At 44.0% G+C, this 15,578-nt stretch overlaps 1 protein-coding gene across 1 annotated transcript in view; it reads right to left on the bottom strand.

Moving 5' to 3' along the window:
- The window catches only part of DSTYK (dual serine/threonine and tyrosine protein kinase), a 46,852-nt gene extending 36,529 nt beyond the window's left edge, over positions 1-10,323 (bottom strand). The window contains exon 1 of the mRNA XM_080917906.1: positions 9,951-10,323. Coding sequence (XP_080774032.1) covers positions 9,951-10,215 — 265 coding nt within the window. The 5' untranslated portion in view covers positions 10,216-10,323. The remainder of the gene's footprint in view (positions 1-9,950) is intronic.
- Between the last annotated feature and the right edge of the window lie 5,255 nt (positions 10,324-15,578).

Genomic DNA, 15,578 nt, shown 5'->3' with positions numbered 1-15,578 from the left:
CCAACTCTAAGCCCACACTGATATAAAGAAAGGAAAGTTCCTCTTCACAGCAGAACAGCCACAAATAAATACAGAAAGAATGATGAGCATGAAAACTACCACTGGGTAGTGAATATCCTCAGTGTTTCTCAACCTTCCTAACGCTGCAGCTCTTTAATACCATTCATGCTGTGCTGACCCCCAACCATAAAATCATTCTGTTGCTACTTCATAACTGTAATCCTCCTACTGTTGTGAATCATAATGTAAATATCTGTGTTTTCCAATAGACCCTGAGAATGGGTTGTTCTACCCCAAAGGGCTTATGACCTTGAGAAATGTGGGCCTAGAGAAAAGAAGGGTTTTGAGGAACAGGCTTTCAGTGATATCTAAGATCATCCCCACAAAGGATTAATCAAGAGCCCAGGGAGAGATGAAGTTAAAGGGTAGGTGTCCAGAGGGTACTTTCCTAACTTGTGAGCAAGCTTAGCATCTCTAGAGCAGACTCAGCATTGTGTGCTCTGTGAGTAGAACTGTCCAGTCATTTCCCTGAAAATTTTGATGGGGGCTCAAGACAGAGATTAAAGTCATCTACACAATGTAAAGCCTGTTCTCTTACCTTGTCAAAGACACGGATATCAAGGGCAGGGCAAAAAATATGCTCCTCACTAAGGGGGTCTGAAGAGAAGTGACAACTAAAAGCCCCATGTGGTCAAAGGAAATGGCAGGGACATGTGTTGGGAGTCAGAGAGCTCAGATGCGGAAAGACTGGATGGCAGTGACTCCTGTGTGGTGGTGTGTGGGAGCATGTCCTTGATGGGGTGAAATGCACACTGAGTGTTTAGAGATGACACAACCTATCTGCATCTCGCTCTGAAAAAGCTCTGAAAAGAGAAGACACAATGTGGAAACATTTGTCAGCTGGGAAATTCAACAACTGGATAACCGTATGAAGCAAATATATGAGTCCTTTTCATGGTTCTTAAAGTGTTTATGTGCATTGGAATTATTTCAAAAAATGCCCAAAAGAACATCTAGTTCAGACACAGGTCTAAATCTCCAGAAATAAGAGATTAAGAGACATACTTTAACTCTACAGAAAAAAAAAAATCATCAAATACAGTAACAACAGGTTTTGGTATATTTTTAAACAACTTAATAACAGTGCCTTAGTTAGTCAAGTGGTGGTGGAACACAACTTTAATGCATTAGGGAGGGAGAAGCAGGTGGATCTTTGTGAGTTTGAGGCCAGCCTGGTCTACAAAATTAGTTCCAGGAGAGCCAGGGCTGTTACACAGAGGAACCCTGTCTCAAACAAACCAATAAACCAAGTTCCTTCCTTGTTCTCACTCCTGCCCTCTGGGATCTTCCTTTGGTTTACTGTTCCCTCTTGGAGGCAAAAGGTGTTTCCAGCGCACTAATCTAAGTTGTTCAGAATGAAACTTAGATTCCTGATCCAAGTCAACAGTACTCCAACAGATCTACTTATAAGTTCATTTGTAAAGAAGCCTGCAGAGAAACTTGACTTTACAGTGCCTGCAAGTGGCCCCTCTGTTCCCTGGGGAGTACAGGTATCCTCCCTCCCACACTTTATAAGGCAGCTTTTCCAGGTTAGACTAGTAGGAATGTCTATGTCTCTCAATGGAATAAGCACAAGAGAGCAGGCCAGTTGTTCTTTCAAGAGAAAGTAAAATCATTTTCTCAGAGGGGTCTTGAATGTCAAAAACTGAGACTGACTGTGCTCCTACCAGCTACTGTTCTCCACAGCCTTCCTTTTCCTTCCTATCTTCACAACAGAGTATTCCTAAGGAGAAAGCTCAAAAAAGTCAAGGTATGATCTCTCTAATCTGAACAGAAAGAGTTCTCACAGAAACAAGTCTTGCAACCTAGTTGCATCTGAGTGGGGGTGGGGAGACAGAGGGAAAGAGAGAAAGAGAGGAGAGAAAAAGAGAGGAGAGGGCTAGGGGAATCTTGGGAAATTCTCTTTACTCTCTGGACTGGATAAAAGCCACCAAAGTGGAATCAATCTGACATAAGTAAGGCATTAAAGCTCTTAATCTGATTAATCTAAATTTAGACATTTCACATCCATCCAAGTAAAGAGATAAAAGGCACTTTAAAAAAGGAAATGTATTGTAAAATCAAAGGCTTTTATGAATACATAACCAAGACATTGTTCTTCAGAACAATTCTGATCCATCAATTAGCTAGACATGTGAAAATCAAGTCAGTTCTTACGTTCCATCTTCTGCCCAGAGAACAGTGCCTCAGGGAGCAGAATCACAGCTCCAAAATGAGCCTGGCCCAAAGATTCCCACAGCCGCGTGGCTCAGGGCTGGGGAGTACACTCACACCATTCACATTACTCAGGAGGGCAGGAAGTGTGCTGCATAAGATTGGCCCTTCAGATGAGGAGAGGGGATGCCAATGGTTCTACATGCTGTAGCTAACTTTCCTTCAGTGTTTTCATCTAAACTTCAGAGGAACATTATACATAAGGGGATTTTCACAAAAACCGCTTTTAATACAGGTCAAAACAAGAGTACAACCACTGCTTGGTCTCTGTCAGGTCTTAATTTCCATGAACCAAAGACCACCAAAGAATTAAGTCTTCATGCCCAGAAAGGGCCTGTACTGAGCCTGGGCATCCCCACAAAGAACTCCAGCCAGTCCTGGGACATAAGAAAGACACCTTCCACACATACAGTACCCACTCCCCGTACCATGGGAACTGTACACTGTCCTGAACACTATTTCCCCACATGCAGGGTAAATTCACATTGGGTCTTGTAACCCTTATGGCAGGGAATCCACATTTCCAAAGAAGCCTCGTTCTTCTAAGAAAGATGGACTCACTAATGGGAATGGAATGGGATGCATTTTGCACTGGACGATACAGTCATTACCCACAGAGTGTCAAAGTACCTCAACTCCTTTTAAAGTGATCTTGGCTCTGCAATCGGGTAAGTGAAACATACACACACACACACACACACAGAGAGAGAGAGAGAGAGAGAGAGAGAGAGAGAGAGAGAGAGAGAGAGAGAGAGAGAGAGAGAGAATATAAGAATATTTATTTATGCATCATGCGTAGGAGGAATTGTTTTTTCCTTCTGCCATATGGAGTCTGGGTCTTCAGTCTTCTGTTTGGTTTGGTTTTGAGACAAAGTCTCTCTGCATAGCCCTGGCCATTCTGAAGCTCTCTGTGGAGACTAGGCTGATCTCAAACTCACAGAGATATACCTTCCTCTGCCTCCCAAGTACTGGGATTAAAGGTATGTGCCACCATGCCTGGTTTAGGTCTTCAGGTTTGTATACTGTACCCTATTCCTTGAGAGATAGGTAATTGTTAAGTAGGCAGCACATCTGTAGATCCTCTACAGGGGCCTGGTGAAATGTTATTAACCTTCCTTTTCTAACTGCAGTCTCAAATGACTAGTCTCAGACCCCAGGTCAAATGGCTTCCATAAAGGGATGCTGAGTGCATAAATATTAAGAATTTACTTCTGGCACTCTGGTTTTGCATAGGGCATGAACTCTAACTTCAGCCCAACTTGATATTGTGGCTCATGTCTATTGTCCCAGCCATCCAGGAGAATGGAGAAGCAGGATCACACAAGCTTAGTGTAAGACCATCCCAGCACGCAACAGAATGAGAATCCACCTCAGCAAAAGCAAACAAGGAACAGTGGAGACAGTCTCTGTAAGTAGGGACTGGTGGGTCTGCCCCAGCAGCTACTGTGGCCAGCAGGCAGGCCCGCCCTCTGTACTGCTGCCACAGCTGAGAAAGTGGAAGCAAAGGAAGCAGAAATGTAGGAGCCTGGTGATGACATGGTCCTGTTGAGTTTTTTGAATAAAGCTCTTTTGCTAACGTGTTCAATAAAAAGTTGAAGCTGGAAAAAAAAGAGGGGAGGGGGGCCTCAAGTATAACCATCTATCCAAAACACATAGGATCCAAATAGTAAAATACAGATGATTCTGCAAAACTCCAAATCTCCAAGTGTATGGAAATGTTCTTCTGAAATGAAAATTAAATTGCATTTTGATGTCATAGCATCATTGTAGTATCTATCTGAAATGGAAACAATTTAATAGGAATTTGCCCATTATATACAAAGCAATTCCATAAGCACTACTAGACCAGGACAGACACAAAAACCGTCTTTCTCCTTAGAAACTCACAGTCCAGTCGGCAGAGGATGATGAACATTCTCATAGCTGTCATACGGAAAAAGAATTACAACCAAGGTCTGTAGGAATTAAACAGTGAGCACAATGTGAAACTTCCGCTTTCCTTTACTTCAATAACACATTTCTGAGGTTTTAGTTTTAAAAGATAGTTATGTCGTTTTTATAGTGTTAATGCTCAATCCTGGGGCCCTGCACATACTAAGCAAGTGTCTACTGCTGTATAACATTCTCAGCCCCAAAAGACTGCTCTTAAAGTGCACTGACACGTTCTCTCAGTCTACTCAAACAGAATATGGGAAAGACTGAGTTCACAAGCAAACATTAATAACACACTGGATTTTCATTTAACTTCATGGTTTCTTTTTAAATGTTTTATTTAATTTTAATTGCTATATGAGTGTATGTATGTAGATATACACGTATGTGTGTAAGTATGTATACCACCTGTGTGCAGTACTTGAGGAGGCCAGAAGAGAGCATCAGATCCCATGGAACTGGAGATACAGAAGATTATGAGCCATCGTTGTATGGGTGCTAGGACTCAGACCTGGGTGCTCTGAAAGAGCAGCCGGTATTCTTAGCTGTTGAACCATCTCTTCAGCACCTGAATACACATTTTCTTCACAAAGTACTTGCAGATGCTAGGCATGGTTGCACCTATGAACCCTCAACAATATGGCTGCCTGCATAAGACCTACACATGTCAACACGGGGAAAGGTTTACAAGACCCCAGCCTCACTGCTAATAAGTCAGTTTCTTCAGAGACAAGCAGGATAGGTAGGTTGCCCAAGCCTAGGTGGCCAGCCCTAAACCCATAAACATACATATAACACTAATTACTATAGTAGGGTGTGTGTGTGTGTGTGTGTGTGTGTGTGTGTGTGGTGCCTAGAAGAAGAGATGAATTTGAATTTGAGAGGAGGATGTGGGGGAAGCATAAAGGTACTAGAAGAAGAGGGAAGGGTTGAAATAATGTAAATATAGTGTACTCACATAGGAAATGATATTTTCAACATGGTCCACAGATTTTTAGAAATAGTGTATCCAGCATTATATTAGGAGATTTAATAAAAAAAAATAATGAAGCTGGACATGTCAAATCTATAATCTCAGCTCTCAGGAGGCCTGAGGAGGCTGTACCACTTCTTCACTAAATAAGGTCTCCTACTGCAGTAATGTGGGCTCTGAAGGAGGACTCACTGTATTCCCCAGCCAGGTAGGAAAGCACAGGAGCCACGGAAGCACAGCTGGAACTGAAGCCTGAGACCCGGGCCTGCCTGAAGTCTCTAGCACAGCGCTGGATCATCCCGCACTACATCTCTCTGCCTTATTCTCTCCCTCCCCTCCAAGAACATGCTCCTATTGCTAACCCACTGCTCGCCACCTCTCACCGCAGACTAGAGCCACATCTATTAAGACCTAGATCCAAGGGCTGGAGAGATGGATCAGCAGTTAAAAACACCAACTGCTCTTCCAGACTTCCTGAGTTCAATTCCCAGCAACCACATGGTGGCTCACAACCATCTGTAATGGGATCTGATGCCCTCTTCTGGTATGTCCGAAGACAGTGACAGTGTGCTCACATACATGAAATAAATAATAAATCTTAAAAAAAAAAAAAAAAAAAAGATCTAGATCCAAGCTGAGGTGTCTACACTTCCTTTAAGTGTCCCAACCTTGTAAGGTGAGCATTATAACTACCACATCACACAGTAAGACATAAGATACAAGTGATCCTTTTTTGTTTGTTGTTTTGACTTTTGCAACAGTCTCATTATGAAGCCCAGGCTAACCTGGAACTCTATGCACAGCTCAGACTGATTGAACTCAAGATCTTCCTGACTCAGCTTCCTGGAGTGCTGGGGTCACAGGCACAGTGCCACTACAGACTAAACTTTGATACAGATGGCCAGGACATGCATTTCAGTGTTAGTGCATTGCTTCTAAAATTTCAACAACCAGTCTATACAAGAGGCCACAGAATACTGAGAAACACATTCATGGGAAACAAGAAGCAAACAGCTATAAAAATATTAGGATTAAAGTTCATTTTAAAAGGCCCATAACCAAGAGGATGTGGTGGCACATACCTTTAGATCCAGCACTTGGGAGGCTAAGGCTGGCAGATTGCTATGAGTTCAATCTACAGAGAGTTTTCCAGGACAGTCAGAGCTATGTAGTGAAACCCCGTCTTGAAAATAAATAGGCCTATAACCTAGCCACTCTACCTTCCTGTTTTCCTCTCAGCTTTATCTGCTGCCTGTGCATAAATTCTGTATGAGATTATACCCCTGAAGAGGGTCAAGTTCAGGCCTCCAACTTCTTTCTGTCCACTATCCAATACACATACATAGGTGCTCTGTAATGACAATTATAATTAGTCTTTCTCAAGAGAAACATGTAGGCCAAAAGTAGTGCTGCACCCTACAATCTCTGCACTCGGGAGGTGGCAGGATTACAAGTTAGAGATCAGCCTGAGCTACATTTTGAAACTCCATCGAAAGGAAAAGGAGAGGGAGAAGGAAGAGAACGAGGGAAGGACTGACATCCACTCACCCAACAAAAGGCCAATTTCTTGACTCTTTATCGCCCATATGGAGCACACTAAGCAGCACATCCCAGGCACTTACACGTTTATTTAACAATGGCTACTGTGAGGCTAGCAATGAATGCAGTGGCAGAGGGATCATTTAACAGAGGAACTTAAGACCAGCCCAGAAGAACACAGTGAGGCTGTATCAAAAGCAAAAGGCAGCTGCTACTTACTAGCACCTTAGCAGGGCTGCTCTAAATCTGTGCCATATTAACTCTGATGATCCTAGAGGTGAGGACGATTACAACCTCCATCTCCAGATGAGGAAGCTGTGACACAACATAGTTATGATCAGTTAAGACCAAAGGGAGGCAACACAAAAAACAGGGTTCCTACCAGACACGTATGAGTCATTGCAACGTCTTAAAATGGAGAAGATTAAGACAAACTGCAATAGCCTGGACCTCCACTGGATCATAAAGTAAGACAAATACTTTTCCTTCTACTTCCTTCATACTCTCCCCTGCCTCTCCTAAAAGGGTTCAGAGCCTTTATCCCATTGCTTCTGAATGCTATAGCAGGAGAAGAAAGAAACAACAAAGCAAAGCAAAACTAAACAGACCAAGGGGTTTCTAATCCACAGCTACATAAAAGGACTTGGACAACAAAGGGAGAACCAAACCAAGGAATCTTCTTTTATGGTTCAGTTTTCTTTGAACAATCAAAACTCCTCTCAAAAACAACATTTTAAGGGTTCTATTTAATCTATAACCACTACCATCACCACCACTACACAGCCCAGGCTGGAACACACAATCCACCTATCTCAGCCACTGACTTGAGCGAATATAAACCTATCAAAATAAGAAAGAAGTTTGCAGTTCTTCCCAGGTCTCTGTGGTTGAAAGTGACATTTTAAAAAATGGCATTATATATTATGACAAATGGTATACAAAGAAATATAATAAATTGCTTTCTAAGGTTGCCATCTTTTTGCGACTTCAAATTATAGTCTCTGGTCGTTAATTGCCCAAATACTACAAGGCATCAAGCAGAGGAGGGCTTGTTAGGTTAAGAACTGAGTGCCTCTTTCTGTCATGTTCTGAGTCCCTATTAATCAGAAACCAACACTCACAGAAGAAAGTTGAGACAACCTCCAAGTGACTTTGACTTTACCAAAAAGCTCCAGCCAGGACAAAGATCTAATTGTCCTTTAAGGAAGGACTGGTTCTACTTTCTAACACCTTTACTGAAATAACCAGGACAACAGCATCCTTCAATTAGACACAGAAAGAGATACTTTAAAACTCTGGTACAGCCTCACCCCCAAATGTAAAACCCTCCACGGTGACTGGAAAGGCTAGTATGAAACAAAATCAAATTGTTCCCTAGCCTCTCATCTGTGTCCTCTGGGATTTTATAGAGATGGGCACATTCCACAGGGTGAAGAAAGTTTAAACATGCAAAAATTAGATCACGATGCAGTCAACCAGAAAAGCCAATTAAGCAAAATACAAAGGTGTTTTTGTATGTCTTAGGTTTGCCTTGAAAGAAAACAAAAGCCAACTAAGATGCTTCAAATTTTGAAAATCTCTATCACTCTAAATTAAATATATTCTGAGTTGTTTTTTTTAAATAGTAACTCTGAAATACTCATTTTAAAGTAAGGGCATAAACAGAGGGCTTTTAAAGCGAATCTTCTTCTGATGGAAGAAGTCACTGCCAAACACTGTTGGGCATACCCTCTGGGTCCACCTAAAAGCACGAGCTGACTCACTAACTGCTCTCTGATGGCCTCACAGGTCAGTTCCTCAGGCTCACCTCTAGACAGCACGTTTCTGGAAGTGTCAAAAGCACAACTTCAGAAAAGTAGTTATCACCCTAGTGCTTTTTATCTCCTGAAGTAAAATAAGATCTTTTGCCTGGTGGTGGTGGCAAACACCTGTAATCCCTGCACTCGGGAGGCAGAGGCAAGCAGATCTCTGAGGCCAGCCTGGTCTACAGAACTAGTTCCAGGAGAGCCAAGGCTACACAGAGAAACCCTGTCTCCAAAAATAAAATTAAAAACAAATAAAAATAAGAATCTTAAAAAAAAAAAAACCTATACTTTGTGTGTGTGTGTGTGTTCTCCAGTGCTCGAGTGCCAAAACAATGCCCAGAATAGGATCATTGCCAGGACTTACCAGCATGTCTTTAAACCTGCCCTTCTGTAGTCTCAGACAAAGTTAAAATATTAAACATGCACCAAAGAGTATAGGGTCCAACTCAAAAGTTCACCTTAAGTGGTAATAAAACACCTATATCAGATTCCAGCATTTCTGACTGCTAAATTAGATGTTACACAACCGGATTCCATGAGACAGAGCCTGGAACATGGCATTTTTAATACACTTCTGAGGTTATTTTAATCTACACTGCAGCTTGAGAATCACTAATTAAAAACCAAGGACATATCTGCTGTTCGGTTGTCCCCATATACCTATCCACATGGAATGACAGTGGCTTCTCCCATCAACTTCCTAAGGAGACAGCAGTAAAAGTTAAACCCTTTAGTTCCCCACCAACTGCAGTTTAAAAGTAATTAAAGAGGATCAAGGATCTTGCAGTATTTAAAGGGATCTGGGGCCTTTGACACATGGGGGTGTGGGGAGTGGTCATTTTTAGAAGGGCAAGTTCTTCATGGGCTCAGGGCCGCTCCACTCCACAACAACAACAAAGCATTCCTTAACTCCTTCACCATAAGTATAGTAACATGTCTGACCAGTTAATTTCTGACACCCATTAGATACCTTTTTCTTTGGCAACTCCAAATCCTACTTAGAGGACATCTTTGCAGGGCTGCCTCTTGACTGGACTACAAGCACTTTACACACTCAAACCCTGTGAGCTCACACACACACACACACACACACACACACACACACACACACACACACAACACTGCAGTCCGAAGGCGCCCAGGGACTCGAGCCTAATGCCTAACTGGGAGGGCTCAGTCCCCAAACTAAGCACCCCAATTCAAAGCAACTTTCCCACTCTCCGCCTAGCCATTTCGGATTCTGCCTCCCGGCCTCCAGCCCTTGCCACCTCTCCCCGAGGGTATCCTCCCACTTCATCTCAGATCCCCGAGGCCCAGGCCCCGCGCCACCTCGCGGGCCTCTCCCACTGGCCGCCGCCTCCTGTGGTTGTTTTGCTGACGGAGATGCCACCCTCCAGTTTTCCTCTCTCCTTCGGGCCTGTCCTTACCCGCTGGCAGCAGGGCTTCGGCGACGTCGCCGGCAGGGCCAAGCTCGGCCGCGCCGCCGCCCGCGGGGGAGGAGGGACAACTGTGACTGTGGGAGCACTTGATGTCGCGGAAGAACTTCTGGGTCTCGAGCAGGTTCTGCCGCAGCCGTCCCAGGTAGCGGCGGTAGCGGCCGAAGCCCCGGCATAGCTCACGGATCATTCCGCCGCCCCCCGGGCCCGGGCCTGACAAGGACTCGCCGGCCCACGGCTGCCCGTCGGCCTCCATCGCTCAGCCCGCAGTCTTCGCGGCTGGCTGCGCCGCTGGCCCGGCCCCCTCCTCCGCCCCCTAGCGCTCAGAGAAGGCGGAATCCACCTCCTGACGCCCCTGCGGGCGCTCCGTGCGGCCTCCAGCCTCGTCACTGCCTCGGCCGAACAGCCAGAGCGCCCGGCTCCGGCCAGAACCTTTCTCCGCTCCCCTGTGGAGCGAGGGAAGAGCTCACCGAGGCACCGTCGCTGCACGGGCTCCTGGGACTTGTAGTCTGGGCTATGTGGAATGCCACACTGCCCACGGGGAAGGGCACCAGCGGGTGGACAGACTGATTGATCCCTGTGCTTACACTCGCCTCGTTTAAGATGTATCTTGTTCTGTACACGAATTCCTAAGGGAAGGCAGAGCCCGCGGAGTCTTAATGCCGGCAGAAATGGGGTACTTCAAATCTAGGAGAAAGATTTTAATAGTTGAAGGAGAAAACAAGAGGCCAGAATATCTCTGTGGTTACCCCAAATGGACACAACAGATAATAGAGACTTGGTTGAAAATACCCTGAGAATAGTGAAAACTCTCCTGTTTTGTGCTACAGTCTATTTTTTTCTCCCTCCCCACCCCCCTCCCGCTCTGGATGTGGAAAGGGGGTGGGTGTGTGAAAGGGTGGGTGAGACCTAAAAGAAAGGGCAATTGGTTTCTTGTAGAGCCGGCAGGGGTAAGGTGAAGTTGAAGTCAGTAGCCTTCTAAAGCTGATTGTCTTAACTAGGCTTCTACCGGTGGGTCAAATTCCCATCGACTCAAGACTGCCACGGACCCCCAAGACACACAAGTCACAAACAGGACAGAACTTGACACCAGTCACCTCTTCACCTTTTACACACACACACACACACACACACACACACACACACACACACACTGATTGTATTTTGAGTAACTTGGGCTCTTAACTAAATGATGTCAATTTAGGATTAGTTCAATGTGATTTTAACTTGTAGCTTGTTGCACTTTTCAAAAGTTCACCCACTCAAGTGAGCCTGCACTTCAAACCCTTCTTAAATATAACAACCGTGGTGGCTACTCTCAGCTGTCAACTTGACTGTATCTGAAATGAACTACAATCCAGAAATGGAGGGCATGTCTGTGATCCTGATCTTAAAGCTGGAAGGCGCAGGCTTTTGATCCAGACCTTGAGGCCATATGACACAGGCCTTTAGTCCAGGTCACCTTTGTCTGCTTGCACTCCCTTTGCCAGCACATCCGCTGGAGCCTACTTCTTTGGGATGCCAGATTTTACAGAAGACCAGTTGAGGCACCCAGCTTCCTGGAAGCTGCATGCATGTGTGCGAATGTGCCTAAGTCTGTGTGTGTGTGTGTGTGTGTGTGTGTGTGTGTGTACAAATACTAGATGCTTGATCTTTCCATTCATAGATGCCCCTTGGTGTTGGAATGCAGCCGATACATTATTTAAATAAATTATCTTTATATGTAGATATAAATAGATATAGATAGATATTTCCTTTATATGTATGTATGTATGTATGTATGTATGTATGTATATATGTATGTATGTATGTATATGTATACATTGAATGAGAAGAAAGAATCTGAGTTAATATATGGAACAGATGAGTTAAATGATCCGTAAACGTGAACTCAGGTCTACTTGGATTTCCTCCTAGAATGCCATTAAAATGAAAATAGATTTTTTTTTTCAATTTCTTTAAACAAGCTCTCAAGGTTGTTTCCAAGATATTCCAGGCTGGCCCGGCATTCAGTCAGTACCACTCTGCCCACCGAGTGTCAAAAGTTGGTAGAGATCGGTACTTTCATGCCAATTCTAGATGTGTCAGCTGTTCAGAAGCCAGAAACAGAAATTAAACAAGGGTCTGAATGACTTGGTGGTTAAGAGCACTGCCTGCTCTTTCAGAGGACCCGGGTTTTAAAGCACCAATGAGGAAGCAGACAGGTAAAGACACCTGCCTGCAAGGCTGAAAGCTTAAGTTCGATCCCTGGAACCTACACAATAGGAGAACAGAGACTCCCATAAGTTGTCTTATGTTTTCTACACCCTTACTGTGGCACTCATGTGAGCATGCACATACATTCACAGAGGCACACAAATACATGAATGAACATTTTATTTAAAGGATTTTGAAAGTTGTATAAGAGCCATTGAAGCCTTGGATCTTCTTAAAGTTTTCAGCCCAAAGAAGACCAAAGGAGTTATCCTCCAGAGAGGATTTAAGGAGTTCTCCATCTCTGCAAGAGGCATACGTGAGTAAACAGGAGCTGCATGTCCTCCCTCTCTACCCAGCAGCCAGGTCTTTGGCTCCAGGTTTTAACTCAGCAAATAGGAATGTAGAGATGCTTTCGTTAAGGGTCTGACACCAGCTCGTGAGGAAAGACCCACAACACAGCAGAACAGAAGTGTGGGGAGGGTTGTTTGGCTTGTTCACTGCTATACCTGAAGCACCTAGAACAACGCTTGCTCTCTAGGCAGCCATTGGATATTCATTTTAAAGGGAGTGATTGCTGTTGACGTTTCTGGATATTCGGGAAATCAGGAAGAGGTAAAACAAACAAACAAACAAAACCATTAAGACTCTTACAACCTAGAAAGAACCAGTAGGTTGTACATATAGATTTGGGATTTTGTTTATTTGTGGTACTAGAATTTGAGCCTGCTGCCTCACACATGCAAAAGAAGCACTCTACCACTGGGCTACATCCCTAGACCTCTTTACCTTTTGTTTTGAACTTCTATATCAACATTCTGAGTAGCTGAAAGTATAGGCCTGTGCCACCAAGCCTGACAATTTGTTTTTTTTTTTTTTTTAAGAATTATTTATTTTATTTTATATGAATACACTGTAGCTGTCTTTGGACACACCAGAAGAGGACATCAGATCCCATTACAGATGGTTGTGAGCCACCATGTAGTTGCAGGGAATTGAACTCAGGACCTCTGGAAGAGCAGTCAGTGCTCTCAACCCCTGAGCCATCTCTCCAGCCCCGACAATTTGTTTTTTTGAGACAAAGTTTCACTACATGGTCAAAGGTATTCTTGAACTTGCAATTGACCTGGTTCCATCTCCCCAGAGGTGAATTTACAGGTGTCTACCATCATGCCTGGCTAATATATCTTTTATCGTCTCATGTAGCTCAGGCTGGTCTCAAACTCAACATGTAACCAAGAATGGCATTGAACTCCTGATCCTCCTGTCTCTGCCTCTTGAATAAATTAATGGTGTGCAACTCTGCTCCTGGCTTTTTGTTGTTTTGAGGCACAGTCTTACTCTGTATTCCAGGCTGTCCTTGAACTCCTGATCTTCCTGCTTCTTTCTATCAAGTGCTTAGATTTTGGACATGTACTACCACAACAGACTTAGAAATATGTCTTCCTAACTTTACTTTTCTAGTATAAGTTTTTGCTTAGATAATATGTTTAATTAAAAGGATTTTTTTATGTGAAGTGTTTTGCCTGCAAGTATGACTGTGAACAATACGCATTTTTAGTGCCTCGGAAGGCCAGGAAAAAAACATCAGATCTCCTGGAACTGGATTTATAGCTGAATGTGTATGTGTAGATCAGAGAGCAGAAAACAGTTCTTTTCTTCTACCTGGTGGGGCTCAGGGATTGAACTCAGGTCTTCAGGCTTGATGACAATGCTTTTACTCATCGAATCACCTCACCAGCCTCCATGTGGAGATTTCTAACTCAGTGAGCATTCTAGAATGCTTTCCATGGCTGTGATAATAATCCCCATGACCAAGATCAACTTAGAAGAAGAAAGGTCACACTCCAGCACTGAGGAAAATATCAGAGCAGGAACTTGGCAGAAACTTGGAACAGAAGCGATGGAGGAGCACTGCTTGCTGATCTGCTCTCTTGACTTGCTCAGCTAACTTTCTTATATAGCCTAGGCTTAACTACCTATGAATGGGGCCGCCCATACTGGGCTGGTTCCTCCTATGTCAGTCATTCGTCCAGACAGTCGCTCAGAGAAGAGCCACGGACTGCCTGATCTGGGCAATCCCCAAGTTGAGACTTTCTCAAATGACCCTAGGCTATGTCAAGTTGACAGTTGAAGCTAACTAGGGTCATAGCCTATGAGATGCTTTAGATTTTGCATTATAACGACCTGCCAGGTGGTGCCAATGTCACTGCCTTATGGTTGCTTGGGCAACCAGGATACAAAGGTACTTTACAGGACTCAGGGTTAAGGAAATGAGTCTGACAGACATTTGCATTAAAATCCTAGCTCTCCACTTATATTCTCCAAGTTATATTCCCCCCAAGATGCCACTAACTTTTTAGTCCTAGTTCTTATATGTAAAATGGGAACGATAACACTTTATTTATAAAATAATTGTATTTAAAAGGGCAACAAGACTCTCAAAGTAGATCCAAGTATGTGTTTAAAGGAATAGTTTCAGCCACATAGTGGTGGGGCACATCATAAATCCCAGCACTTGGGAGGCAGGGACAGGCAGATCTCTGTGAATTTAAGGCCAACCTGGTCCACAGAGAAAATACTAGGACAGCCAGGGTTATTCGGAGAAACCCTATCTTCAGAAAAACAAACAAACAAACAAACAAACACAGTTGCTCTTTTCCTCCAGAGACAGGGTCTCACTAGGTAATTCTGGCTGACAGGAGCTAGATTACCTGGCTGGCTGGAACTCACAGAGATACAGCTGCTTTCTGCCTCCAGAGTGCTGGGACTAAAGGCATGTGCCACCACTCCCAGGAAGGATAGCCATTTTTATCGACTGGCGCTTTAGTCAACGTTCTTTTGCTGTGTACAGACACCATGACCATGGCAACCTTTATAAAGGAAAACAATTAGTTGGGGCTGGCCTATAAGTTCAGAGGTTCAGTCCATTTTTGTCATGGTAGGAAGCATGACAGAAAGAGGCAGACATGGTACTGGAGAGGTAGCTGAGATTTCTACTTCTGAACTGAGAGGCAGCAGGAAGAGAGAGACACTGGGCCTAGCTTGAGTAATTTTAACCCCAAAGTCCACCCCCAGTCATACATTTCCTCCAGCAAGGTCACACCTCCTAATCCTCATCAAGTAGTGCCACCCCCTAATGACCAAGCATTCAAATATTTGAGTTTATGGGGGCCTTTCCTAGTCAGACCTCCACACATGGGTTCTCATTTATTGCCTAGCTCAGAGCCTTACATGTAGGAGGCACTCAATAAAGGTAACTGTCTTTTAGAGAAACAAAACTGGTGTGTGTGTGTGTGTGTGTGTGTACTTATAATTTATTGAATCAGCTCACACTGGAATAGTGGCAAAAGCTGTCTCACACCTGAAGGCTAAAAACCCAGAAGTAGTCACTCTGTCTGGGAGGGTGAGTGACTCAGCAGTCCC

This window comes from Micromys minutus (genome assembly GCF_963924665.1).
Source record: "Micromys minutus genome assembly, chromosome: 6".
In the NCBI taxonomy this organism is placed as follows: domain Eukaryota; kingdom Metazoa; phylum Chordata; class Mammalia; order Rodentia; family Muridae; genus Micromys; species Micromys minutus.
Note: the sequence above shows the minus strand (reverse complement) of the source record. Positions and strands in the feature narration are given on the sequence as shown.